This window comes from Pelophylax lessonae (assembly GCF_965119305.1).
Source record: "Pelophylax lessonae genome assembly, chromosome: 10".
NCBI lineage: Eukaryota > Metazoa > Chordata > Amphibia > Anura > Ranidae > Pelophylax > Pelophylax lessonae.
Window position 1 is genome coordinate 205,087,525 of NC_138777.1, and position 27,662 is coordinate 205,115,186.

The 27,662-nt window shown below is 48.8% G+C and overlaps 1 protein-coding gene across 1 annotated transcript in view; it reads right to left on the reverse strand.

Moving 5' to 3' along the window:
• Nucleotides 1-566: 566 nt before the first annotated feature.
• Nucleotides 567-27,662, reverse strand: part of LOC309565625 (Wilms tumor protein 1-interacting protein homolog) — a 74,395-nt gene continuing 47,299 nt past the window's right edge. The window contains exons 3-8 of the mRNA XM_082270579.1: nucleotides 21,511-21,578; nucleotides 14,429-14,491; nucleotides 10,978-11,108; nucleotides 9,247-9,298; nucleotides 7,355-7,423; nucleotides 567-1,155 (exon numbers count right to left, since the gene is read on the reverse strand). Of these exons, the coding sequence (XP_082126705.1) occupies nucleotides 1,000-1,155; nucleotides 7,355-7,423; nucleotides 9,247-9,298; nucleotides 10,978-11,108; nucleotides 14,429-14,491; nucleotides 21,511-21,578 (539 nt within the window). The 3' untranslated portion in view covers nucleotides 567-999. The remainder of the gene's footprint in view (nucleotides 1,156-7,354; nucleotides 7,424-9,246; nucleotides 9,299-10,977; nucleotides 11,109-14,428; nucleotides 14,492-21,510; nucleotides 21,579-27,662) is intronic.

A 27,662-nucleotide genomic window follows, 5' to 3' on the forward strand; every position in this document is an offset into this window, starting at 1 on the left:
ATACTGTAGTACGCTTGGTCTGCTGAGCACGGTGGCATGTAGAATACTTTGATGGGGAGAATAGAGAATGATACAAAATATTTGCGGAAGTATTAAAATGACATCACAAAAAAAAAAAAAAAAAAAAAAGCAGATATTGAATTACAGGTTTGCCTGTATATGCAGCTCCTGACACCCTCACAAACTGCGCATGACCCCGCCCCCTCCCTTACAGCACACTAACAGTTCATGTATTTACAAAGGATGCGATCATCCTGTTGCCATGTTCGTCTGGCCCCACCCCCTCCACTGACGCAGTCCCTGTATGAACAAGAGGATGTGAGCTTGCGCTCCTGTTGTCGTGCCTGTCTGGCCCCGCCCCCTCCACTTCAGCATACCGACACAGTTCACATATGGGCGGAGGGTGTGATTTCAGACTCTTGTTGATGTGTCCACCTGGCCACACCCCCCCCCTACACTTCTAATGCAGTTCATGTATGGGCGGAGGATGTTATCTCTGGTTCCTGTTGATATGTTCGATTGGCCACGCCCCCTCCACTTCTGACAGTTCATGTATGGGCGGAGGATGTGATTTCAGGCTGTTGATGTGTCTGTCTGGCCACGCCCCCTCCACTTCAGCCATAGTTCATGTATGGGCGGAGGATGTGATCTGGGGTTCCTGTTGCCTTCCGATATGTAACATAAAAGGGTTAATGTGGATTAAGTGCTTATACTGCCGCTACGTTCTACACTACGCAGATCCCGGGCCTCCCCCCCGCGGCGCGGCACTAACTGAAAAAGTAATAAATAATGGTGGTGACGCGATTCAGCTCTAGGTATGGGCTGCGGCGGTCAGGCCGCGAGTTAATGGCACTTTCATTAAGGGGGTCCAGTGTTGGCGTCACCCTGAGTAGGTCAGCGGTGCCCCTTGGCAGCCCCCCTCCCCCCCGGATTGTGTACACACAGTACGGGTAGATGGGCGAGCAGTCTCTGTCTTCCTCCTCCTGCCTCTCCAGCGGTTCAGAGTTCCGTGACGTGCATGGGATAGCTGGAGGGGTGAGGAGGCTGCGGCATGGTGACGTTTATACGGTGGATGTGACAACTGTGGCACAGGAGGTGCCCGTCTAGGGGGTAGCAGCGGTGACCTTCCTCGTCGTTCAGCTGCAGGTGACAGTCCTGCCAAGAGAGAAAGCGAGAGTGTCAGAGAGCATCGCCATGGGCGGAGCTTTATAGAGAGTCCACAGATAAACAGAACACATTTATAACTCAGGGATTTGTACTGATGACCATTGGCCAAATTTACTGAAAAATTATAGAAAGTTCTAAATCTTACAGGTGTCACCAGAACAGGAATTGAGGGGAAATCGGTTAATGGGGACATCTGTTCAAGTGACAGGAGATTTCCTCTCAATTCCTGTAGTGTCTGCAGAACAGAAAGTGAAGAAGCACAGATTGCAGAAGAAACTTCACAGAAATACACAATGGAAATACACAGGAAGTAGCACATCCTGTCCTACCGCACGGCTGTTCCCCTCCTCTCACACTAAAACCCCAACTGCCAAGATTACAGCCCAGAGTTGTGTGATTACAACAATAATAGCTGCTACTGTAAAAAACATTGTTTATAAACATAGTTCAGGCAGGAGATAAACAAAGTTACTTTGTATCTCTCTCTCCTGCCTGATCAATGCTTATAAACAATTAAACAATGTTACTTTGTATGTCTCTCTCTCTCCTGCCTGATCAATGCTTATAAACAATGTTCCTTGTATCCAACTCCTGTCGGTTTATAAATATTGTTCAATGTTACTTTATAAATAATGATCAGACAGGAGATGGAGAGATACAAAGTCACAATGTTTGTTTATCTCCTGTCTGATCAATGCTTATAAACAATGTTACTTTGTACCTCTCTATTTCCTGAATGATTAAGTTTTACAGAGAGATACAAAGTAACACTGTTTTTATAAGTATTGATCAGACAGGAGATAAACAATATTACTTTGTATCTCTTTATAAACATTATTCAGGCAGGGGATAGAGGGATACAAAGTAACGTTGTTTATAAGCATTGATCAGGCAGGAGATGCAAAGTAACATTGTTTATCTCCTGCCTGATCAATGCTTATAAACAACGTTACTTTGTATCCCTCTATCCCCTGCCTGAATAATGTTTATAAAGAGATACAAAGTAATATTGTTTATCTCCTGTCTGATCAATACTTATAAAAACAGTGTTACTTTGTATCTCTCTGTAAAACTTAATCATTCAGGAAATAGAGAGGTACAAAGTAACATTGTTTATAAGCATTGATCAGACAGGAGATAAAAATCGGATTTTTGTAAGATCTTACCGTAAAATCCTTTTCTCTTAGCTCATTGACAGACTTAGTCCTCTTTGATTCACATCAATTGGGTTATGTTGTCTCCGCAGGAGTAGGACTAGGCAGAAAGAAAAAACGTTCTGGCTCCACCCTAGGGGCAGTCCCAGAGGGTATATCCTCCCTCTCTCTGCTACAGGAAATCAGTTCTGTTGTAAAGCAGTAACAGAGAATTTAACCCAACCCAACTCAATGATAGAGGGGCGGGTACTACGTCTGTCAATGAGCTAAGAGAAAAGGATTTTACGGTAAGATCTTACAAAAATCCGATTTTCTCTGTCGCTCATTGACAGACGTAGTCCTCTTTGATTCACATCAATTGGGACATCCAGAAGCAGTGCCACAAATGAGGGGTGGGATTGACAGAAATCAAAATCCAATCTAGAAGGCCCAACCGGTGCCAACTAGAAGTTTTAAAGGCTCATTATAAACAAAGAATGAGACTCAAATAAAAATTTCCAACGGAAAAAAACCCTCGAGGTAGACCACTGGTCTCCTCAAATTGCGGCCTGCAAAACCTTGCGGCCAAACGAGGCATCCGACGATGCCAATACATCAACTTTATAATGTTTTGTAAAGGTATGCACCGACGACCAGGTAGCCGCCTTGCACACCTGGACCACTGACGCCTGAAGGCGAAAGGCCCATGACGCACTACTAGACAGAAAAAAACTGATTTCCTGTAGCAGAGAGAGGGAGGATATACCCTCTGGGACTGCCCCTAGGGTGGAGCCAGAACGTTTTTTCTTTCTGCCTAGTCCTACTCCTGCGGAGACAACATAACCCAATTGATGTGAATCAAAGAGGACTACGTCTGTCAATGAGCGACAGAGAAACAATGTTACTTTGTTATCTCTCTCTCTCCTGCCTGATCAATGCTTATAAACAATGTTACTTGTATCCAACTCCTGTCAGTTTATAAATATTGTTCAATGTTACTTTATAAATAATGATCAGACAGGAGATGGAGAGATACAAAGTCAAAATGTTTATAAGCATTGATCAGGCAGGAGATAAACAATGTTACTTTGTATCCATCTCCTGCCTGATCAATGTTTATAGAGAGAAATAAAGTACTGTATTTTCTGGCATATAAGACTACTTTTGAACCTCAAAAAAATTCCCCAAAAATGGGAGGTCGTCTTATACGCCGAGTATATCATCTCCAAGGTAACCTAAGTATAAATATTACCGGTAGATCATGTAATAGGGGGGGTCGTCTTATACGCCGGAAAATATGGTAACATTGTGTATAAAGATTGTTCAGGCAGACGATAGAGAGATACAGTGTTACTTTCCATCTCAGATCAAGTTTTATAGAGAGATACAAAGTAACACTGTATCTCTCTAGCTTCTGCCTGAACAATCTTTATACACATTGTTACTTTGGATCTCTCTTTAAACATTGATCAGGCAGGAGATGGAGAGATACAAAGTAACATTATCCCCTGCCTGAACAAGTTTTTAGAAACAAAGTAACATTGTTTACAAATATTGATCAGACAGGAGATGGAGAGATACAATGTTACTTTGTTTATAAAACCTAGTTCAGGCAGGGGATAAACAATGTTACTTTGTATCTCTCCATTTCCTGAATGATTACGTTTTACAGAGAGATACAAAGTAACACTGTTTATAAGTATTGATCAGACAGGAGATAAAACAATATTACTTTGTATCTCTCCATCCCCCTGCCTGATCAATGTTTATAGAGAGATACAAAAGTTACACTGTATATTGTTCAGGCAGAAGCTAGACTAGAGAGATACAGTGTTACTATCAGTGTTGGGGGTAACGAGTTACAATGTAACGGATTACAGTAACTACGTTACTATTTTTGGTAACCTAGTAAAGCGTTACATTTGTAACATCGGTAACTAAATTACTTTACTTGGCTTGAGGAACGCGCTTTCCGGCGTTACTCAAGCCATGCCATACAGATACAGGCCAGGAGGCTGTAGCAGAGCAGGGACTTTTTTTCAATTTTCGGGCGCACGTAGGTATATGAAGTGCGGTCGAATGCACCGCTTCACATTATAGTTCCGGCCGGGCGTCGGGCGCCCACTGCCTATGCTCTGCCCTCCTCGATCGGCGGAGTGATTCTCCGCTCCCTCCACAGGTCCCGGAGTGAGGGAGAAATTTCTGTGAGGTGAGACACAGATCGGCAATCTGAGAGGACACAGATCGGCAATCTGAGAGGACACAGATCGGCAATCTCAGTAGCGGCGGTGGTGGACGGTGCACAGGCGAGCGGCAGTCAGTGACAGACAACTGAAAAGAAGGTAAAGTCCGCAGACTCCGTCCCCACTGTGCGCTAACATTTACATTATTAATAATCACAGCACAGCAGGTCCCTTATGGACGGTATGGGTCTCTGTGTCACGTGGCTGTTGGGTACTAGGTGACTTTGTTATGGACGTACAGTGTTAGTCTGATTCTGAAGCACCTAGTACAGCCATAACAAAGTCAGTACCCAACAGCCACGTGACACTGTGACAGAGCCAAAGAGCACCTGCTGTGCTGTGATCATTATAACAAGGATGATCATTAATACACTCTGGCATTGAAAGGGGGCACGCTGTGGTCAATCTGGGGGCACGCTGTGGTCAATCTGGGGGCACGCTGTGGTCAATCTGGGGGCACGCTGTGGTCAATCTGGGGGCACGCTGTGGTCAATCTGGGGGCACGCTGTGGTCAATCTGGGGGCACGCTGTGGTCAATCTGGGGGCATGCTGTGGTCAGTCTGGCATTGAAAGGGGGCCCGATAGTCACTCTGCCATTGAAAGGGGGCATGCTGTGGTCACTCTGGCATTGAAAGGGGGCACAATGGTCACTCTGCATTGAAAGGGGGCACGCTGTGGTCAGTCTGGCATTGAAAGGGGGCACGCTGTGGTCAGTCTGGCATTGAAAGGGGGCACGCTGTGGTCAGTCTGGCATTGAAAGGGGGCACGCTGTGGTCAGTCTGGGGGCATGCTGTGGTCAATCTGGGGGCACGCTGTGGTCAATCTGGGGGCACGCTGTGGTCAATCTGGGGGCACGCTGTGGTCAATCTGGCATTGAAAGGGGGCCCGATAGTCAGTCTGCATTAAAAGGAGGCACACTGTGGTCACTCTGCCATTGAAAGCGGGCATGCTGTGGTCACTCTGGCATTGAAAGGAGGCACGCTGTGGTTATAATAAATATATATATATATATAAAAATATTGTATTGTTTTTTGTGCACTACAAATAAATATGCGCATTGGAATTTTGTTCATATTTTTTTTCAAAAGTAAAGTAATAAGTAGTGAAGTTACTTTTCAAATGAACTAGTAAAGTAATCTCATTACAATTTACAGAAGTAACTAGTTACATTTTTTGAGTAACTACCCCAACATTGGTTACTATGTATCTCTCTATAAAACTTGATCAGAGATACAAAGTACCACTATCTCTCCATCGTCTGCTTGAACAATCTTTACACACAATGTTACTTTGTATCTCTCTATAAACATTGATCAGGCAGGAGATAAACAATGTTACTTTGCATCTCCTGCCTGATCAATGCTTATAAACAACGTTACTTTGTATCCCTCTATCTCCTGCCTGAATAATGTTTATAAAGAGATACAAAGTAATATTGTTTATCTCCTGTCTGATCAATACTTATAAAAACAGTGTTACTTTATATCTCTCTGTAACACTTAATCATTCAGGAAATAGAGAGATACAAAGTAACATTGTTTATAAGCAATGATCAGACAGGAGATAAACAATGTTACTTTGTATCTCTCCATCTCCAGTGAGAGGACAAGACTTGAAAGTGATACTGTACTGTAACAAAGAAAAAAATTGGATTTTTGTAAGAACTTACCGTTAAATCCTTTTCTCTGAGTCCTCTGACAGACGCAGCTCTCAATGCTTCTTCACTTATGGGCAATGCGCCATCTACAGGAGTAGACTAGGCAGTGAAAAGTTTTCACGGTTTTCACCTGACACACTTATAGGGGCTGTCCCTCACGACATTACCCCAGACACACTGTGCTCTAAAATCAGTTTCGTAGCAAGCAGTGAAAGAAGACACAACCAACCTCAAAATAGAGGGGCGGGAGCTGAGTCTGTCAGAGGACTCAGAGAAAATGATTTTACGGTAAGTTCTTACAAAAATCCAATTTTCTCTTACGTCCTCTGACAGACGCAGCTCTCAATGCTTCTTCACCTTATGGGACGTCCCAAAGCAGTGTAGGCATGAGGGGTGGGAAGAACGCAAATCAACTGTTAATGCCATTCAAAGGCTAAAAACGTAGCCAACAGGGAAACAAAAAGCTCAAAAGAAAATAAAAACTGAGACGGAAGTCCCAGCAGGTAAACCTAGGTCCTACTCCTAAACTAGGCAGCAAGAAACTGATTTTAGAGCACAGTGTGTCTGAGGTAATATCGTGAGGGACAGCCCCTATAGGCGTGTCAGGTGAAAACTTTTCACTGCCTAGTCTACTCCTGTAGATGGCGCATTACCCATAGGTGAAGAAGCATTGAGCGCTGCGTCTGTCAGAGGACGTAAGAGAAATCACAGAAATGAGGCAGAGTTGAGCAAATCCCAGGAGTGGATGGACAAAAATGCTTTCCCAATGTATGCATTTCATCTTTGTATTTAGATGCTTGATCAGAGTTAAAGTGGATCTTTGCAACTTTTTTTAAAAAAGTTAAACAGGCAGGATTTTTAATGCAAAAGACATACTAGGTCTCTTTTGCATTAAAAAGGTACTTACCTGCCTGTCCGCACACGCAGCTTAGTGTAAAAATGTTGGCAATTTGAAATAAATGGACTCCCATGCATGCACAGCAGTGAAGTCATCTCAGCACAGCCGATTGGAAACGGCCGCGGAGCGATGCCCTGAGAAGGTCAGCGGCTGGCAGGGAGCTCTGCGGCATCGTTAAGCAGTGAGAATGCACAAATGGGAAAAATCTGCAGCAGATGGATGACCTTCTGGGGGTGATGATTAACCCGCCGCTCACCTCACAGTGATAACACTCCACGTGGTAATCTTTGTCCATGGACACCACCCGGATGGTCTCCTCTGAACCCTGCAATACAAAACACAGGTAAACATAAGATGGAGCAAACCCAGCCCCCAACATTCCACAATATTAGGGGGGAGGGGATAATAAACATTTCTCAACTGAAGGTTGCACAGTCATCCACATCAAGCAGGCTGATTGTGCAATCTGTCCGGCTAATCGTGAAACACCAAACGGGACGCAGAGAGAGGAGAGAGACTTCCGGAATCTATTTCAAGGGGGCAACTCCAACCATAACGCTGCATTCAGGTGGAGTTATGAGGGGCGAGCTGTATGTACAGGAATACCCCCCCTCCGGGAGTACTGAATGTACAGGAATAACCCCCCCCCCCCCCTCCGGGAGTCCTGGCAGATTCCCTCCCACTGTCATCTAATAGGAAGCAGTCTCATACTGCAGAGAGGTAAGACACCGGCTTCCCCATCCATTTGCACCCCTAAATTAAACATTTAATTAGAGGCCTTCTTTTAGTCTCTTCCCACCAACATGATGCATATATGTGGCCCTATGTAAACACTTTTCCCTGCAGAGAAAGCTCCCGATGCATACTTTTGATTGGAAGCTTTCAGATCATGTGATCACTGTGACAGCCAATCCCAGCAGTAACATGACCCAAATGTCTGCCACTGCCTCAGAACATTTAGAAGCTCTTAAAGGACCGGGAGGCAGCGGCGGGAAGGGATTTAAGGCTGCTCCATACAGAAACAGTTCTTCTGTCTCTCTGGAACTGGGAGAGTTGAGAGAAAAAATCTCGAGAGAGAGAGAAAGAGAAAGAGAAAGAGAAAGAGAAAGAGAAAGAGAAAGAGAAAGAGAAAGAGAAAGAGAGAGAGAGAAAAAAGAAAGAGAGAAAGAAAGAGAGAAAGAAAGAGAGAGAGAGAGAAAATCGAGAGGGAGAGAGAAAATCGAGAGGGAGAGAGAAAATCGAGAGGGAGAGAGAAAATCGAGAGGGAGAGGGAGAGAAAATCTCCAGGGAGAGGAGGAGGGGGGGGGGGATCTCCAGGGAGAGGGGAAGAAGCAGTTCTCTGGCACGGCAGTGGATCAAGATCAGGCAAGTATAAATAGAGGCTGGTGCTGCATACAAAATTGCATTAAGGTAAAAAAAAACCTTTTGCCTTTAGAGCTACTTTAAGCAGGTCAATAATCTACCCAGACATAAACAGCATCTCAGTGCTTGAGGTACTATTGCTTTAAGGTGGTAAAATGGCAGCACTTAGGGGGTTGTCCCTTTGAACACGTTATGACTCCATCCAAACCTAAATGAGAAACCAGCACTCGGGGTGACTGTCTATGTCCCATGTCGGCACTCAGAAGGGCTGTCCCTTTAAGCAGCTCACATGTCAGCTCCCAGGGGTACTGTCCCTTTAAGCAGGTCACATGTCAGCTCCCGGCAGGAAGGACCAGCATGCCTCTCTCTTTCCCATGGAATCTGTGTGTTGTTAGAGTCCCCGGGGACGGCTGGCTCGGGAACTATGTTCCTGGGAAACAGCGCTTTATAAAATTAGCCGACAGTGCAGTGTCCAACATAAACACAGCCAGTGACGTCAGAGCCGTGACGGATCAGATACGAGGTGGGAACCCCTTCACATGCCAATCTCAGGTTGGGGGGGGGCTCTGGGGTGATCACGGCTCAGCTGGGAATGCAGAGATGGTGGTAAAGCTCCGCACAGCCCTTACACTGGGGTTCTCCCATCAGAAGCCATCACCATGGATAAAATCTCCATTCTAGCCGGAATCTGTTACCAAGGGGACTGAAAATCTGACCCCCGACTGACAGCAGTCCGGGCACACAGACAGCATCACAAGTAAGTTAGGGAGGAACTCCGACAATTACCTGTGCTGGCAGAATCGGCTGGTTGCACGAGGCACATTTAGGTGCAAAAACTCTAGAAGGAAAAAAAAAAAAATTACATTACCACAAAAATCATACAGAATTCTGGGAATAAAATTCACATTTGATTTTTTTCTTCTTTAATGCAATCAGCCATACAAGAGCAGACGTCTGACTACGCCAGTCTGAGGGCACCACACAGGGCGCGTACAGCGTCACATACACAATGGTCATTCTGGCCAATCCAGGTGAAGGACAAGGATGGTGAAAGAGCCCAAAATAATTCACTTTAGTCATTGAGCTAGCACTGCTTCCTTCTCAATTAGCTGACATGACACAATGTCACCTTCTATAGAGCCTATTGATCCGGCACTGCTTCCTCCTCCACTATCTGACAAGACACAATGTCACCTTCTATACAGCCTACTGATCCAGCACTGCTTCCTCCTCCACTATCAGACAAGACACACACTGTCACCTTATATACAGATTACTGATCCGGCACTGCTTCCTCCTCCACCATCTGACAAGACACAATGTTACCTTATATACAGCTTACTGATCCAGCACTGCTTCCTCCTCCACTATCAGACAAGACACACTGTCACCTTATATACAGCTTACTGATCCAGCACTGCTTCCTCCTCCACTATCGGAAAAGACACAAACGGTCACCTTATATACACCCTCCTGATCCGGCACTGCTTCCTCCTCCATTATCTGACAAGACACACACTGTCACCTTATATACAGCCTACTGATCCAGCACTGCTTCCTCCTCCACCATCTGACAAGACACAATGTTACCTTATATACAGCTTACTGATCCGGCACTGCTTCCTCCTCCACTATTGGACAAGACACACACTGCCCCCCTATATACAGCCTACTGATCCGGCACTGCTTCCTCCTCCATTATCTGACAAGACACACAACTGTCACCTTATATACAGCTTACTGATGCAGCACTGCTTCCTCCTCCACTATCGGACAAGACATGCATGGTAACTTTGCATTGAGTAAAAGTTTACCAATTCAGGACGGCTTTCTCCTCCGCCATCTGACAAGGAACACATGGCCACCTTATATACAGCTTACTAATCCAGCACTGCTTACTCCTCCTCTGACAAGACATGCACAGTCCACCCTCTATACAGATTACTGATCCAGCACTGCTTCCTCCTACACTATAACAAGACACACAATGTCACCCTCTATACAGCTTACTGCTCCAGCACTGCTTCCTCCTCCACTATCTGACAAGATACACAACTGTCACCTTCTATACAGCCTACTCATTCTTGCCTCTTCCTACACTTTTTTTCTCTATAGATTGCTAGTTCTGTGTACAACACTCTCTCTCCTGTACTATTGATAATATCTTTTTGCTCTTCAGTTGCACTTGTCACTGGAAAGGTTTTATGTACTTGTATTCTCTGAATCGCTCCCTCTGATTTGTATCCAGGTAGATGATTGTGCTATAATAAAGCAATCAGTTGACCACATTCCCCGCCATGAGATCATAAGGGCTGAAACAGGTCAGTGTTCAGTACAGGGCAGAGGCTATTTAAGCATCAAACACTCAATGGGGGGGGGGGGGGGGTAGTCAATAAATAAGAGACATGCCATGTAAATAAGGCGTTTGCCCAGCAGTGTTACTCCCCTCCCCCCCCCCCCCCCCCCCCCATGCTCCACTTTCTCTTGTTCCCTGCAGTCAGCAGACGTTGATCTTACGTGTGATAATCTTTGACGCAGTAGATGTTGTTCTCCACGTCTACAGTGAAGGGAACTCCGTCCAGGCACTCGTTACACACCACACAGCGGAAACAGCCGGGATGGTAAGACTTCCCCAGGGCCTGCAAGATCTAAAAACAGACAGACAGGTTAATGGAGGAAGACAGCCCCGGGCAAGACAAAGGAGTCGCATGATGTAACGGGCCATCTAATAGAGGGTGGAGAGGCCACAGGATTTCCTAGTAATTGGATATCTACACATTAAAGCCCAACCCCAGTCAAAATTAGAGACCCAGTAGTCAGCCCTGGTTCCCACCAATGCGATAGGTCATGCGATTTGGCAATAGAACTGTTCAAATAATTGCAACTCAAGTCACAATTTCATTGTGATATGCACTGACTTCTGGTAAAGTCGCAAGCCGCAATGAAATGGCACATCAAAAGCGTACTGATCGGGCGGCTTTGAAATCACGCTGAAGTAGGGCTGGGCGATATGGCTGAAAACTGTATCACGATATCAGTGTTTCATATCGGTCGATATCGATAATTATTGATATTTTTTATTACCCATTTAAAATAAGGACCCTAGGGTGAGAATGCAGGGCGGCGGGCATGGTACAGGAGAATGCAGGGCGACTGGCATGGTGCAGGAGAATGCAGGGTACTGGCATGATGCAGGAGAATGCAGGGCACTGGCATGGTGCAGGAGAATGCAGGGCACTGGCATGGTGCAGGAGAATGCAGGGCACTGGCATGGTGCAGGAGAATGCAGGGCACTGGAGAATGCAGGGTACTGGCATGGTACAAGAGGATACGGGGTTGTGGGCATACTACAGGAGATGCAGTGCTGTGGGCATGGTACAGGTAGACCATGCCCGCAGCACTGCATCCCTTGTAGTGTGCCCGCAGCTCTGCATAATGGCAGGTAGTGAAGCTGTTTCACTTACCTGTTCCAGAGGCGCCTTCATTTTAAAAATGGCGCCGCCCGGCGCGACACGTCATTGCGCACGCGCCGCCGCCGCTCGTGTAACTTCGGCTATTCCCGGCCTCTCCCGAGCGGCGGCGGCGCGTGCGCGGTGACATGTATGCGACGGGCGGCGCCATTTTTAAAGCTTAAACCCGTCGGAGCGGACTTTTTGTTTTATCGTTCAAAGTCTTGTATTGCTATCGATCACGTGACTATCGCGATACATATCGGTATCGTTTTATCGCCCAGCCCTACGCTGAAGTAGCGCCATTACAAAGCCACACTGCTGTGAACTACGACTTAATCTGCCTGTACCTTGGTTCATAGCAGAAAAAAAGCCAACATGTTTCGGGGGCCAAACTCACTCCATTAGGGCTCAGGAATCTTGGCTGTGCTTGGAGTTCAGAAAAGCTTGCTGATGCAAGCAGTGGGCTGGCTCTTGGGAGGAGTTATGCAAATATCAAAATGACTTGATGGACGGATGTCAGTCTGGAGGAGTGTGCGTTCCTAGGCAGGCTGTATTTACATGCAGCCCACCCTAGGTAACAACCTCATATAATTCTGAACCTCCATGATTGAATGGACTAAATAAAAAAAAAAAAAAAAAAAGGGGGGGCAGCTAGACCTTGTGCTCCAAACTGTGGCCCTGGGGCCAGCTGCAACCCTTTGCTTGCCTCTATCCGGCCCTTGAGGCATTATTCCTGCCACCTAAACAATGGGGCATAATTCCTTCCACTGACAACAAAAATGAGGCACTGACACTATCTCACCCCAATACCAAAGATCAGACATGGTTTACTCCCGATGGGCACCACAGTCTGGCCCCCCTCAAGTCTGAAGGACAGTAAACTAGCCCTTTCTTTGGAAAGTTTGGGGATCCCTGAGCTAGGAGGATGCTGGACGTCTTCCAGCCAGGAAATGAGGTGCAATCTATATGACTTGCTGCAGCTTCTAATGCACATTGTGAGAACCTCACAGTGTGCAGTGAAATCAGAGTAAGCCATTTCAGTACAGGAGAGGAGCCGCTACAACTGTACAAGACTGAAAGAAAAGGATGGAGATCAGATTTTTTCATCTACTAGACCTGCATCTGTTCTAATGAGTAGTGTCTGTTTAAAGCAAAGTTCCACCCTAAAAAATTTTTTTAGATAAAAATACCTCGGGACAGTCAGGGCTAGTGCATTTAAGCAACGATCGCCTCTGAACTGTCCCCTGTTTCACTTACCTTTTAGAAGAAATACTGACCTTGAAAAAATATTTGTCCAGCGCTGCCATCTCAGGTGTGGGCAGCTGAAGCTGGAGCGTCCTCTTTGGTGACGGAGTCCCAGAATGCCCTGCTCGTCACTTCCGGTGCAGGCGCGTCACCTGGCATGCCCAGAAGCTGTCCAGCAGGGAATAAAGCGCATGCACCGGAAGTGACGAGCGGGGCCGGCGCAGGCGCATTGACTCCTGGGATCGATGATGTTCAGCTCCCAGGAATCAATGCAAGCAGGAAGGGACATCGGCAGCCATGTCCGCAGAGGGAGGAAGAGGAAGGAAGGTAAGTATATTTTCTTAAAAACAAGGTAAGTGAATAAAAAAAAAATTATTTTAATTATCCAATTGTTTTTCAGGTAGAAAAAAGCAAGCGGATGGTGAAAAGTACATTTTGAGGGTGGAACTGCGCTTTAATGACACCCAATAATGGGTCACCCTATCATTTCTGGGGCAGAGGGGTGGGATCCCTGATAGTAGGCCGTGTCTGTAGTCCAGGGAAGGAATTTAATGCCGGACCATGTGGAGATGAAATAAGATACAGTCACCAACACACAAGAACAAACATCCCCGCTGGCGAGAGGGAGCGCGCGTCTTTACACGACCGTGACTAAACGCTGACACAGAGCTGGTGACGGCTAAAATGCCTCGGGCCGTCCTCGGCAGGATGAGATAAAAAAGGTATAAAAGACACAACGTCGCTCCTCGCATGCCGCGCAGACATAAACAGCAGCCGGAGCTGCAGGCGGACATGTCCGTGCACGTATGAGGAACTTGTAAGAGACGCGATGCTGAGCCTGCCAGCACGCGACGTCAGCGGATTAGCGCACTGATTCACAGCTTTGGAGGAAGTATGCGCCACTCACACAGTTCTGGATAACAACGTGTCTGTAGCGCCTGGAGGGGAAGCTTATTTTCTCACCTTAAAGGGATAGAATTGCTTTTGATACATAATGTACAGTGCCTGCATTGAGATTTATGGGGACTGTTGTGGCTAGCTGGCATCGGGACACATTATCAGGACGTCACCGCGCTGGTGGAATCGTCAGCGCGCTCTCAATTAATACTTCTCCTTACAAGAGGGAGATCAGAGACAGTTTGAAGGTATTGACTGAGCAGCGCTGTGTTGCCTTTAGCAGTGGGATTGCTGAAATTTGCAGTTCCCCGGTGGGGCTATTGACATCAGACTACCCTGAGCAGAGACCTGTCAATAGTAGGAACTGCACTTACCATTTCCATGATAAGATGGCCGCACACAAAACATTTGTCTGCTGTTTGCTGGAAGCCGGAATACTGCAATGAGAAGAGAAAATTGAAGTTAGCGAGTGTACAATTCCAACAGAGAAATACAACCACACCCCCCCCCCCCCCCTGAAATGTAAAAATGACGCATGAGGATTCACGTTATTGCCTATGTTAGGGGTAACTGTTGCGGGACTACAAGTCCCATGAGTCACTGCACAACAGACATAACTTTCAGAGGCTGAGGCATGTTGGGATTTGTAGTTTTACCACAGTTGACTATTCCTGGTCTACCTAAACCCAAAAATAAAAACGTATTTACACGTGTTGGCTGCATACGTTTTTAAATTTTCAGTATTTTTATCCCCTTCATTTTCAACTGGTGATCCTGCCATTTCCTGTCCTAGGGTGACAACACTCACTCACTGTTACCTTGGAGGAGCAGTGTTGTCACTCTAGGACAGGACTGCAGAACAGTAGTAGTCCACAGGGGTATAAAGTGAGAACAAATGTAATGTATAAGTGCGGTACAGAGTACAGAAAGTGATCAGCTCACAAGTTTTCAGGCAGGATCAACAGGTATACCAAAACACTATGGTATATTTCAGGGCTTCTTTTCTGAGTGAATAGGTGCAGGAACTCCCCCCCCCCCCCCCTTATGAGCCACTTCTTGTCTCCGCCGCCCCACCCCACCACCTCCGGGCACCATCCCTTGATTTCACCCCCTACCCACCTCCCAGTACCCCCCCCCCCCTTTTAGAGACTTCAGAACCAAGTATCATTTTGTGGTGACAAGTCATTTGTATGGAATTTAACAAGAAAAGCAGCACAGTAGATTCCCAGAAGCAAAAGACCCTTCCTAGCAACAACAGGTTCCCCCACCATCAATAGACCCCCCCCAGCAATAATGTACCCCAGTAACAACAACATATTTCCCAGCATCAATAGACTTTCCAGCAGCCAGCAACAATAGACCACCCTCCCTCAACAGTAGATCCCTTTCAGCAACAATTCACCCCCAGCAACATAAGCCTAAAACAACAATAGTTCATCCACCAGAAACAATAGACCTCCCCAGCCACAACAGACTGCTGTGCAAAAAGATGCCCTCCAGCAACAATAGGTCCCCCAACAGCCAGCAACAATACACCCCTCCCTCAACAGTAGATCCCTTTCTGCAACAACCGACCCCACCAGCAACATAAGCCCACCCCCAGCAACAATAATAGACCTGTGCAATGCAACAATAGATCCCCCAGCAGTAAGCATCAATAGACTCTCCAGCAGTGCTGGGACAAGGTCATACAGCACCCAGGGCAAGGATGCCAAACTGCGCCCCTCCCCTTAGGGTTAGAGTTAAGAGTCAAGCCACCCCCTCCATTCCTGCTCTCCAGCCCCCCTTGCCATTAAATTCATTCAGTGCTGGAGGTGCGTTCCCCACGTTCCTGCTGAAAAAAGCCCTGGTATATTTCAAGTAAAATCCAAAAAAAAAAAAAAAGTGGAGGAAGGAGGTTGGTGTGTCGGGTGACGTGCCTGGAGTTCTACTTTAGTAAAAAGAAGCAAATGAGAGCAGTTTATTTTTAAAGTTTCCATACACTAATGGGACTATTATAGTGGGGGGGTCAGTGTGTCCATGGGGGGGGGGGGGGGGGGGGGAGGGAGGCTGGTGTGTCGCATTGAGGGGGGGTTCGGGTGGAGGGTGACGTTCTTGGGGGATCTACTTTAAAAATAAAAACTGCGCTCATTTGCTTCTTTTTGGTTTATTAAAGTAGAATTCCAGGCATGTTACCCTCCACCCGACACACCAACCCCCCCCCCCCCTCAACTCAACCTGACACACCTACCTCCCTCCTCCACCCCCCCCCCCCCCCCATGGACACACCGGCCTCCCCCCACCCCCACTATAATAGTCCCATTAGTGTATGGAAACTTTAAAAATAAACTGCTCTCATTTGCTTCTTTTTGGTTTATTAAAGTTTCCATACACTAATGGGACTACTATAGTGGGGGGGGGGGGGGAGGTTTGTGTGTTGGGTAGGTGGGGGGTTGGGAGATTGGTGTGTCTGGGGCAGTTTATTTTTAAAGTTTCCATACACTGATCGGACTACTATGGGGGGGGGGGGGGGGGGGTTGGTGTGTCGGATAGGTGGGGGGAGGGAAGGTTGGCGTGTCAGGTGGGGGGAGGAGGGTTACATGCCTGGGGCCTGGGGTTCTACTTTAATAAACCAAAACTGCTTTGGATTAGGCCAGCTCTGGAAGAGACCACGTCACAAACGTACTAACACTAAGGAGGGTGCAAAATGTCCGTTCTCTTACTGGCAGGGGAAGATATTCATACAGATATGATGGAAAGTTCCAGGTCTCTGTAGGCCGCTCCTCTTTGCCCAAGCAGAGTCAATCTTCCAGGAAAGTGTGAGGAGCTTCCATGTGCCAGGAAACGCTGAGCTGTCACCGAGTCACACCACCGGCCTCCCAGAGGAATTCACAACCCCCCTATCACAGCACAGATCGAGGTGTCACATGACCAGCAGCTCCAGAGAGAACCTGTCCCCCCCCCCCTCCCCCCCAACATTGACACATTGACCTAACCAACATAAAGGGGGACACCGCTGAGTACTGAGGGTCTGACTCCGTTTCAGGTCTCAGTGGTAGAATCTCCGTCACAAACTGATTTCACAGCTCCACATTACACTGCGAAACCAAAATTATCACACCGGAAAAAATAGAAGACATTTCATGACCCAATTACTGCAACCTGACCCCGAATACATTACCACCGTCACCGCCATAAATACCATCCTGGCGACACCAGTATGGGAAAACATCGTCACAAATGACGTGTGATACAAACCGTGCCGAATCTTCACAATTATCCTGCAACAATATCAGTGGACGGACTGACATGGTCCAAAAAAAAAGGGGCCCTCCTTTCTCCTCCCATTTCTAACCCATTAGGCCCCTCCCCCTCACCTAACAGCTTCCCTATTCACACACACAGGGCTCAGTGCCACCCCCCCCCCCACACACACAGGGCTCAGTGCCACCCCCCCCCCACACACACACAGGGCTCAGTGCTGCCCCCCCCCCACACACACAGGGCTCAGTGCCACCCCCCCCCCACACACACACACACAGGGCTCAGTGCTGCCCCCCCCCCCCCACACACAGGGCTCAGTGCCACCCCCCCCCCCACACACACAGGGCTCAGTGCTGCCCCCCCCCACACACACAGGGCTCAGTGCTGCCCCCCCCCCCCCCCACACACAGGGCTCAGTGCTGCCCCCCCCCCCCCCCACACACACACACAGGGCTCAGTGCTGCCCCCCCCCCCACACACACACATACATAGAGCTCAGTGCAACCCCCCCCCACAACACACACAGGGCTGAGTGCCCCCCCCCCCCACACATACATACATACACATGGCTCAGTGCTGCCCCCCCCCCCCCACACACACACACAGGGCTCAGTGCTGCCCCCCCACACACACATACATAGGGCTCAGTGCAATCCCCCCCCCCCACACACACACAGGGCTCAGTGCTGCCCCCCCCCCCACACACACACACGGCTCAGTGCTGCCCCCCCCCCCCCCACACACAGAGGGCTCAGTGCTGCCCCACACACACACACACACACACACACACACACACAGGGCTCAGTGTTGCCCCCCCCCCACACACACACACATAGGGCTCAGTGCAACCCCCCCCCACACACACACACACAGGGCTGAGTGCCACCCCCCCACACACACACACACACATACATACATACGGCTCAGTGCTGCCCCCCCCCCCCACACACACACGGCTCAGTGCTGCCCCCCCCCCCCACACACATAGGGCTCAGTGCAACCCCCCCCCCACACACACACACACAGGGCTGAGTGCCACCCCCCCCACACACACACGGCTCAGTGCTGCCCCCCCCCACACACACACGGCTCAGTGCTGCCCCCCCCCCCCACACACACGGCTCAGTGCTGCCCCCCCCCACACACACACGGCTCAGTGCTGCCCCCCCCCCCCCACACACACGGCTCAGTGCTGCCCCCCCCCCCCACACACGGCTCAGTGCTGCCCCCCCCCCCCCCACACACACACACACACAGGGCTCAGTGCCACCCCCCACACACACACACATACATAGGGCTCAGTGCTGCCCCCCCCACACACACAGCGCTCAGTGCTGCCCCCCCCCCACACACACACACACACAGGGCTCAGTGCTGCCCCCCCCCCCACACACACACATAGGGCTCAGTGCAATCCCCCCCCCCACACACACACAGGGCTGAGTGCCACCCCCCCCCCCCACACACACACATACATAGGGCGCAGTGCAACCCCCCCCCCCCCCACACACACACACACACACAGGGCTGAGTGCCACCCCCCCCCCCCCCCCACACACACACAGGGCTGAGTGCCACCCCCCCCCACACACACACACACATAGGGCTCAGTGCAACCCCCCCCACACACACACGGCTCAGTGCTGCCCCCCCCCCACACACACACGGCTCAGTGCTGCCCCCCCCCCACACACACACGGCTCAGTGCTGCCCCCCCCCCCACACACACACGGCTCAGTGCTGCCCCCCCCCACACACACACGGCTCAGTGCTGCCCCCCCCCCACACACACACGGCTCAGTGCTGCCCCCCCCCACACACACACGGCTCAGTGCTGCCCCCCACACACACACAGGGCTCAGTGCCACCCTCCCCCCCCCCCCCCCAAGCACACATACATAGGGCTCAGTGCTGCCCCCCCCACACAGGGCTCAGTGCCGCCCCCCCCAAGCACACATACATAGGGCTCAGTGCTGCCCCCCCCACACACACACACACAGGGCTCAGTGCCACCCCCCCCCAAGCACACACACACACGGCTCAGTCCCCCCCACCACCCACACACACAAATACACACGGCTCAGTGCTGCCCCCACCCCCTCCCACACAGGGCTCAGTGCCCCCCCCCCCCACACACACACACAGGGCTCAGTGCCCCCCCCCCCACACACACAGGGCTCAGTGCCCCCCCCCACACACACAGGGCTCAGTGCCGCCCCCCCACACACAGGGCTCAGTGCTCCCCCCCCACACACACAGGGCTCAGTGCCCCCCCACCACACACACACACACAGGGCTCAGTGCCGCCCCCCCCCCCACACAGGGCTCAGTGCCACCCCCCCACACACACACCCAGAGGGCTCAGTGACCCCCCCCCACACAGGGAGCTCAGTGCCCCCCCCCCCCCACACAGAGGGCTCAGTGCACCCACCCCCCTCACACACTGAGGGCTTAGTGCTCCCCCCCTTCCATCACACACACAAAGTCCTCAGTGCCCCCCCATCACACACAGAGGGCTCCGTCTTTCCCCCAGAGGGCTCAGTGTCCCTTATCCCTCCACAGATCCAAGGCTTGGCACCTCCCCCCCCCCCCACCTCTAGCACAGGACTTTGCGTCCCCCGTAAAAAACATACAGGGCTCGGAACTCGGAATCCCCCCCCCCCCCCATCCCCGGGTTGGACAACATATAATCTGCTCATTTCCACAAATAATGAGTCACCAGCCACAAGTTTCGTTAACCCCTCACCTCCCACCGCAGCGCCCGCGGCTCAGACTCAGCAGTAATCATATCGGTCGTCTCCGGAGCCGCCAACAAAGGAGCATTGTTTACCCGGAAGACACGCGGCAGACAAACCAGTAAAGCCCGTCGGTGTCTGTGCCCAGATGTGGGCGAGATCACCGCTTTGTCAGCCGAAATACCAGCTGGGAAACCAATGTGCCAACGTTCACTTCCTCCTCCATGGGGCCCCATGTAACCACTAGGAGCCCCACACACAGATCAATGACCCATAGCTGAAAACTATTATCGGCACTTTTTTCTCTAAACAGAAAAATGCCAATGACAGAATTTCAGTGCATCTCTACCTGCCACTTTACTGCCTGCCTGTCACAGGGGCTCCTGGCTGGGGGAATGGAATGCGATACTGGCCCCTGAGCTATATTCGGGCCCCTGTGCTCCTCCAGCTGTAGAGGGCAGCTGATTATTCTAAAGAAATAGAGAAGCCAATAGGAAATGTTCTCTAGCCGACAGCTCATCCCTGGGAATGTCTGTGACCCGGGCCTGGGATAGTGAAATGACCTGCCCTGCCCCCTCTATCATTTCCCATCCCACGCCCCCCCCCCCCCCCCCCCCCCGGTGTCATTGCCTGCGTCACAAGGATGAAAAATACAGAATCTGTAAAATATTTCCCTTTGCTGCGATCTGCAATACCCTCCCCCAGCTGAGCCATGCTCTGCCCCTGCCAACCAGACTGCAGGCTGAAGCAGTGCCCCCCCCCCCCTCACCCAAAGCTGGGCACTCTACCTGCATGCTGCAGCAATGCCTCCCACTAACCCCCTAGCTAAGACTTACCCTACCCCTGCCAGCCTGACCGTGAGCTGCAGCAGTGTCCCCCCAAAGCTAGGCACTCCCCCACCTGCATGCTGCAGCAATGCCTACCTACCACCCTATAGCTAAGGCTTACCCTATCCCTGCCAGCCTGCCCGTGAGCTGCAGCAGTGTCCCCCATTCCCACATATGGGCACGCTGTATGCGACCTGCAGCGATGCCACCCCCCCACCACCATGCTAGCTAAGACACACGAGGCCCCTGCTAGCCAGACTGCAAACTGCAGCAGTTGCTGCGATTTCAAAGCATTTCAACAGGGAGGTGTGTGGGTTTTTTTTTTTTTTTTGGACCAAGAATGCAGCAAGCTTGATTTCTAAACACAACAAAAGAAGCGCAGCGGAGCAGTGTGAAGACATACATAGAATTGAAAGGAAAGCATTTTTCTTGAGCTTTTCTTGCGCTAAAGGTGCCAATAATGGCCGACAAATTCATATTAGTTTAAATTCATGATATGAATTAAAAAGGCAAATATAACAATTCTATGTAAAAATATAAATAGATTTAAAAAAAAAAAAAACTGTCATTTTCCGTTCCGGTACCAAAAATTTCCATTCGGTGCACCTCTAATCTCCCGCCATGGGCACCCCAGAAAGTGGCCGCACTCACCAGGAAATCTTCCTCGCAGTAGACTTTTCCGTTGACGTTGTAGAAGGCCTTCCCCCGTAATCTTCTACCTGATGGAAGGAACACACAGAGGGATGAGTGAGACTCCCACAACAGAAAGATCCGACCAATCCGATCCCTCCATACATGACGTACAATCATTTCATAAGAACCAGATAATATAAAGCATCTGGACCACTGTCCACATCCAATAATAGACATTTACCATGTGATCTATGACCACTCATCACATCAGAGAGAATATTACAAATCTCAGATATATACGATGCGTCCCATGGACTGCGCAAACTTCTTCAGGGCCAGGATAGTCTGCAGTCCCAGATCCCACTCTGATAATAGCATGCAGTGTACATACATATGAACATCATACCACAATAGGAGAAGATCATCAGTATATACATAGTGGCTTAGAGAGTTTAGCACTCCTGCCTTGCAGCACTGGGGTCTCTGCTTAAAATCCCAGTTGGTTCCCTCTCTGCATGGAGTTTTCATGGTCTTCCTGTACTCCGTTTTCTCCCACATGCCAGTAGTTTAGAGCAATGTTCTCCAAGCTGCAGCCCTTTGCCTTATTTTATCCAACCCTCGGGGCACCATTTCATTCACTGACACCAACAATGGGGCACAATTCCCCTCACTGATACCAACGATGGGGCACATATCTGACAAATGACACCAATTAATGGGACACAATTTCTCCCAATTACACCAATGTTGGGACACGATTCCTCCCACTCTCACAAATGATGGGGCAAAATTTCACCCAATGACCCCAACAATGGGGCCCAATGGCACCAATGATGGGACATTATTCCTCCCAATGACACTATAATGATGGGGCACCATTTCTCCCACTGACACCAACTATGGGGCCCAATGACAGGACACAATTCCTCCAACTCACACCAATGATGGGGCAAAATTTCACCCAATGACACCAACAATGGGGCACAATGACACCAATGTTGGGACAAAATTCCTCCCACTAACACGAATGATGGGGCACTATTCCTCACAATGACAGCAACAATGGTGCCCAATAGATCCCATGGTGGGACACCTTGCCTCCAACTCACACCAATGATGGGGCATAATTTCTCCCAATGACACCACCAATGGGGCCCAATGACACCAATGTTGGGACACCTTGCCTGCTGCTCACACCAATGATGGAGCACAATGTATCCCAATGACACCAATGATGGAGCACAATGTATCCCAATGACACCAATGATGGAGCACAATGTATCCCAATGACACCAATGATGGGGCACAATGTATCCCAATGACACCAATGATGGGGCACAATGTATCCCAATGACACCAATGATGGGCACAATATATCCCAATGACACCAATGATGGGGCACAATATATCCCAATGACACCAATGATGGGGCACAATTTATCCCAATGACTGGGCAGGGTTTATTCCCACTAATGGTCAGGACCTTTTCTACCCCTGGTGAGCACAGTCTGGCCTCCCTCTGAAGGAATGTAAACCGGTCCTTTGTTTAGAGGAATCTTACTAACCAGGCAGATCCGCAGTGTGCCCCCCCCCCCCCCCTTTAGGAAGTGGCTGAGGAGGGGGGAAAGGACTCAACACCTCCATCCCACTCCCTGCTAGATCCAGTCACTCACCGGCAGGGGGCAGACCAGCTTTACATGGACTTGTATACAGATAGGAGAGTCCAGCATGCTGAGAAATAAATGGCATTGAACACACACTGGGGAATGTTTCCTACACACCTCATGCAGGAAGGAAAGACGCCTGGAAGGCGCACATATAACAGATGTATCCCGGGATTCCTCTATGCGTTTTGCTCCTACCGCCACCTGCCTGAGATATGAACAGACAGCAGGGAAAGCAGTTCTGCAGCCTGTGTCCCCATTGGGAAGATTCCCTCTCACTTCCTGTCTGAGTGACCACGCCGGAAGGGGGGGGGGGGGGACAAATCTTCCTGGTGACAAGAAAGCCATCAAACCTAACTCCTTCCCCGCCAGCATATAAAGCTAAAATGATAAAACCTTGTTCTGGTATGCATGTGCAGGCTCTTGAAGTATCCGGTGTACACCCTGGAGGGTCTCTCACACTGCATCTTCCTACAGACCCAATCACAGCCCTGTCTGTAGTGTCAACAACATAAGGAAAATGTCAGAGATCGCAGGGTACTTCAAGAGCCGGTACAGCCACAGCAGAACAAGACAAATGTTATTTCTATCTCCCGGGGTTATCTGCCTGGAAATAGATCCCCGCCTTCATTTCCTGCTTGTGTGATTGGCTGACTGATTTCCCCAGAAGTCTGCAATATGATAGTCAGATTTTGGGCATCCCCTGCAACAGAAATATCATTTTTGGTGGGATACTCCCAAAGGGGTTTATCACGTCTGGAGGGATGTAGGCCCCGCCCCTTTCCTCAGAGCCCTGCAGGTACAGCAGCTGATTGTCTCCTTGTGTTGAGGGAATGTGAATGGAAGTGACTTTCATTATCAAACAGAGATTTCTTCATTGTAACAAAAAGGTAGAAAACTGCAACAACGTTTGATAAAATTCTTGCAATTGAGGCTAGATTCACACCTATGCATGTTGCGGTTGATGCGTTCATCCCACGCGTTTTAACATGCGGTTTTTTTTGGCCAATAAGAAGTGCAACTTTGATGCGACTTTACATTCTCTGGCACTCAAAGTCACATCAAAATAGTGCAGGAACATTTTCAAAGTCACTGCCACTTTCAAGTCGCATAGATTTGAAGGAGTTCAATTGCTCTCAATGGGCTGTGACTTGTCATGTGACTATGTGTCCAAAGTTGCATGTCAAACTCCATTCACACCTGGGCGTTTTTGAGCTTTTTTCAGCTCCAAAAAAAAAAGTTCCAAAACGCCCAACAAGTAAAACCCCATTCATTTAAATGGCCCCTGTTCACATCTGAGCGTTTTAACGCCTGAAGCAAAACGCCTGTAGCTGGAAAAAGTACACAAGCTTCTTTTTGGGCTGATTACCAGCGTTTTTGATAGAGGTCAATGCCTGCCTCCAAAAGCCTGAAAATCGCGGTAAAAATTGCACGAAAACGCTACGCTCAAGTGTGAATGCAGCCTTAGGGTTAGAATGCTAACCATAACCCTTAACCCCTAACCTGCGACTTTCAGTCCAAAGTTGCATGTTAGGGGTTAGCGTTCTAACCTCAACATTTAACACTAACCTTAACATGCAGAAAATTGCATGACTAGTCGCAGGCCATTAATGGCAATGGATCCCCTTCAAGTCCATGCGACTTAGCCCCAGTTCACACTGAATGTGGATGACCGGTCACAGACCATTGATGGCAATAGATCCACTTCAAGTCTATGCGACTTAGCCCCAGTTTACACTGAATGTGGATGACCAGTCGCAGCCCATTGATGGCAATAGATCCACTTCAAGTCTATGCGACTTAGCCCCAGTTTACACTGAATGTGGATGACCAGTCGCAGCCCATTGATGGCGATGGTTACCCTTCAAGTCTATGCGACTTAGCCCCAGTTCACACTGAATGTGGATGACCGGTCGCAGGCCATTGATGGCAATAGATCCACTTCAAGTCTATGCGACTTAGCCCCAGTTTACACAATGTGGACAACTGGTCGCAGCCCATTGATCGTGATGGATCCCATTCAAGCCTATGCGACCTAGCCCCAGTTCACACTGAATGTGGATGACCGGTCGCAGGCCATTGATGGCAATAGATCCCCTTCAAGTCTATGCGATTTAGCCCCCCCCCCCCAGTCCACACTGAATGTGGATGACCAGTTGCAGCCCATTGATGGCGATGGATCCCCTTCAAGTCTATGCGACTTTACCAGCAGCTCACAATGAATGTGGATGACCGGTCTCAGCCCATTGATGGCGATGGTTCCTCCTTCACATCTATGCAACCTAGCCCCCCCAGTTAACACTGAATGCGGATATTGGGTTACTTCAGTAAGACTTCAAAAGCCGTTCAGTGCGATTTCATGTGTAGCTCACCGACATCTGTGCGACTTCATGCACAGAGGTCTATACAAGTCACATGAAATTGGCAAAAAAAAGGGCTGGAACTTTTCAAAACCGATGCAAGTCGGAGTCGCACGGATTTGAATAGTTCCATGGGCACAAATAGGGTGCAACTTGTCATGCGATTTTAAACTCTCAAATTGCATGACAAGTCGCACTGGTGTAAACCGGGGCTTAAAGTGGCAGCGACTTTGAAAAGGTTCCTGCTCTATTTTGATGCGACTTGATTGCCAGAGAGTGTAAAGTCACACTGAATACTTTAGCGAAACGCAAAAAAAAAAAAAAAAAAACTGTTTAAAAAAAATGCATCACTTGCGTTTTTGGTGCAGTTCCATTAAAGTCTCTTGCGCCAAAAACGCAATCTACCAAGAGAAGAAATCTCCGACAGCTTCCAAAAAACGCAACGGCTGAAAGCGCAGAGATGTGAACGTGTTCCATAGGAAATCATGTGAAATTAACTAAAAATAGAAATGAACTAAAAATAGATTCAGTGTGAACCAAGGACTGCATAGATCACTCAGAGGGGAATGAGTTATTCTAACGCCGCAATATAAAATCTAAACCGGGACAAACATTCTGCTGTGATCAGTGCTGCAACAAAGCCATTGATTTTCCACTGCGTGTTACTCAGCAATGGCAGTATAAATGTGCTTTGTGCACGGCTCCCATCTGCTGCACACGCTGGGATTTTGCATTTAGAAGCGAGGAGAGACGTGCCGGCCTCACATCGGTGAGCAGGCAGGACGCAGCGAGTGGCGGGGATCGATGAGCAGCCTGCGCAGAGTATACTAAATATTATTCCAAGCCGCAGAGAAGTGTCGCCCCCGCAGCGCCCGGGACACTCGCATCACACAAAAGGCTGCTTGTTCCCGAGACCTAAATAGCTGCACAGGAATGTTCGGTCCTCATTGGAGACCCTCGAGGAAGGGCAGGGAGTTTCGGGGTGACGCAGGCGGGCTGTCACCTCACCATACTCACCGCAATCATGCCATTTAAAGGGGAACTCCGCCCTTCCCCTCAGTCTTGCACAGTTGTAGCGGCTCCTCTCCTGGACTGAAATGACTTCCTCTGATTTCACCGCACACTGTGAGCTTCTCACAGTGTGCATTAGAAGATGCAGCAAATCAGAGATCCCCCAGCATCATCTAGCCTGACTGCCCCGCCCCTTTCATTCATTGGATTTCACTTTTTTCAATCATGGCAGCTCAGCATTACATGTGGGCGTTACCCAACGTGGTCTGCATGCAAATAGGACTGCCCACTCCTCCAGACTGACATCCACCCATCAAGGAATTTTGATATTTGCATAACTCCTCCCACTGCTTGCATCAGAACGGAAGGCTATGGAGAGTAGTGAGGCAGGGTGCTGGGATGTTCTCAGGAAGCTATGTACAGCACCTCCCACCAGCCACGATCTGCCTGTATTGCATAGAGAAGTACAGAGATCTAGTGATGACAAAATTGGAAATACAATATATATTAAAATGGAAAAGTTATAAAGTAATATTAACCACTTAATCCCCGGAAGATTTTACCCCCTTCCTGACCAGGGGGTATTTTGCGATTCGGCACTGCGTGACTTTAACTGACAATTGCGCGGTTGTGCGACGCTGTACCTAAACTAAATTTGACCTCCTTTTTTTCCCACAAACAGAGCTTTCTTTTGGTGGTATTTGATCACATGTGCGATTTTTTGATCATGCGCTATAAACAAAAAAAAAAAAAAACATCAATTTTGCAAAAATGACAATATTTTTCAAATTTTTTTATATGAAATTCCCCGAAAAAAAAAATAAAAAAAAAAAAATTTAAAAATCAAAACTTTTTAACAATTTCGGCCAATTTGTTTTATGCTACATATGTTTGGGGGAAAAAAAATAAATAAATTAATCGCAAAAAGCGTACTTTGATTGGTTTGCGCAAAAGTTATTGCGTTTACTAACAAAAGGGGGAAGATTTTTGTTGTTTTTTTTTTTTAACGCGTAATGGTGGCGATCTGCGATTTTTTTGCGGTACTGCGACATTGCGGCGGACAGATCGGACCCTTGACTGACATTTTTGGGGTTACCAGTGACATTACTACAGTAATCAGTGCTATACATATGCA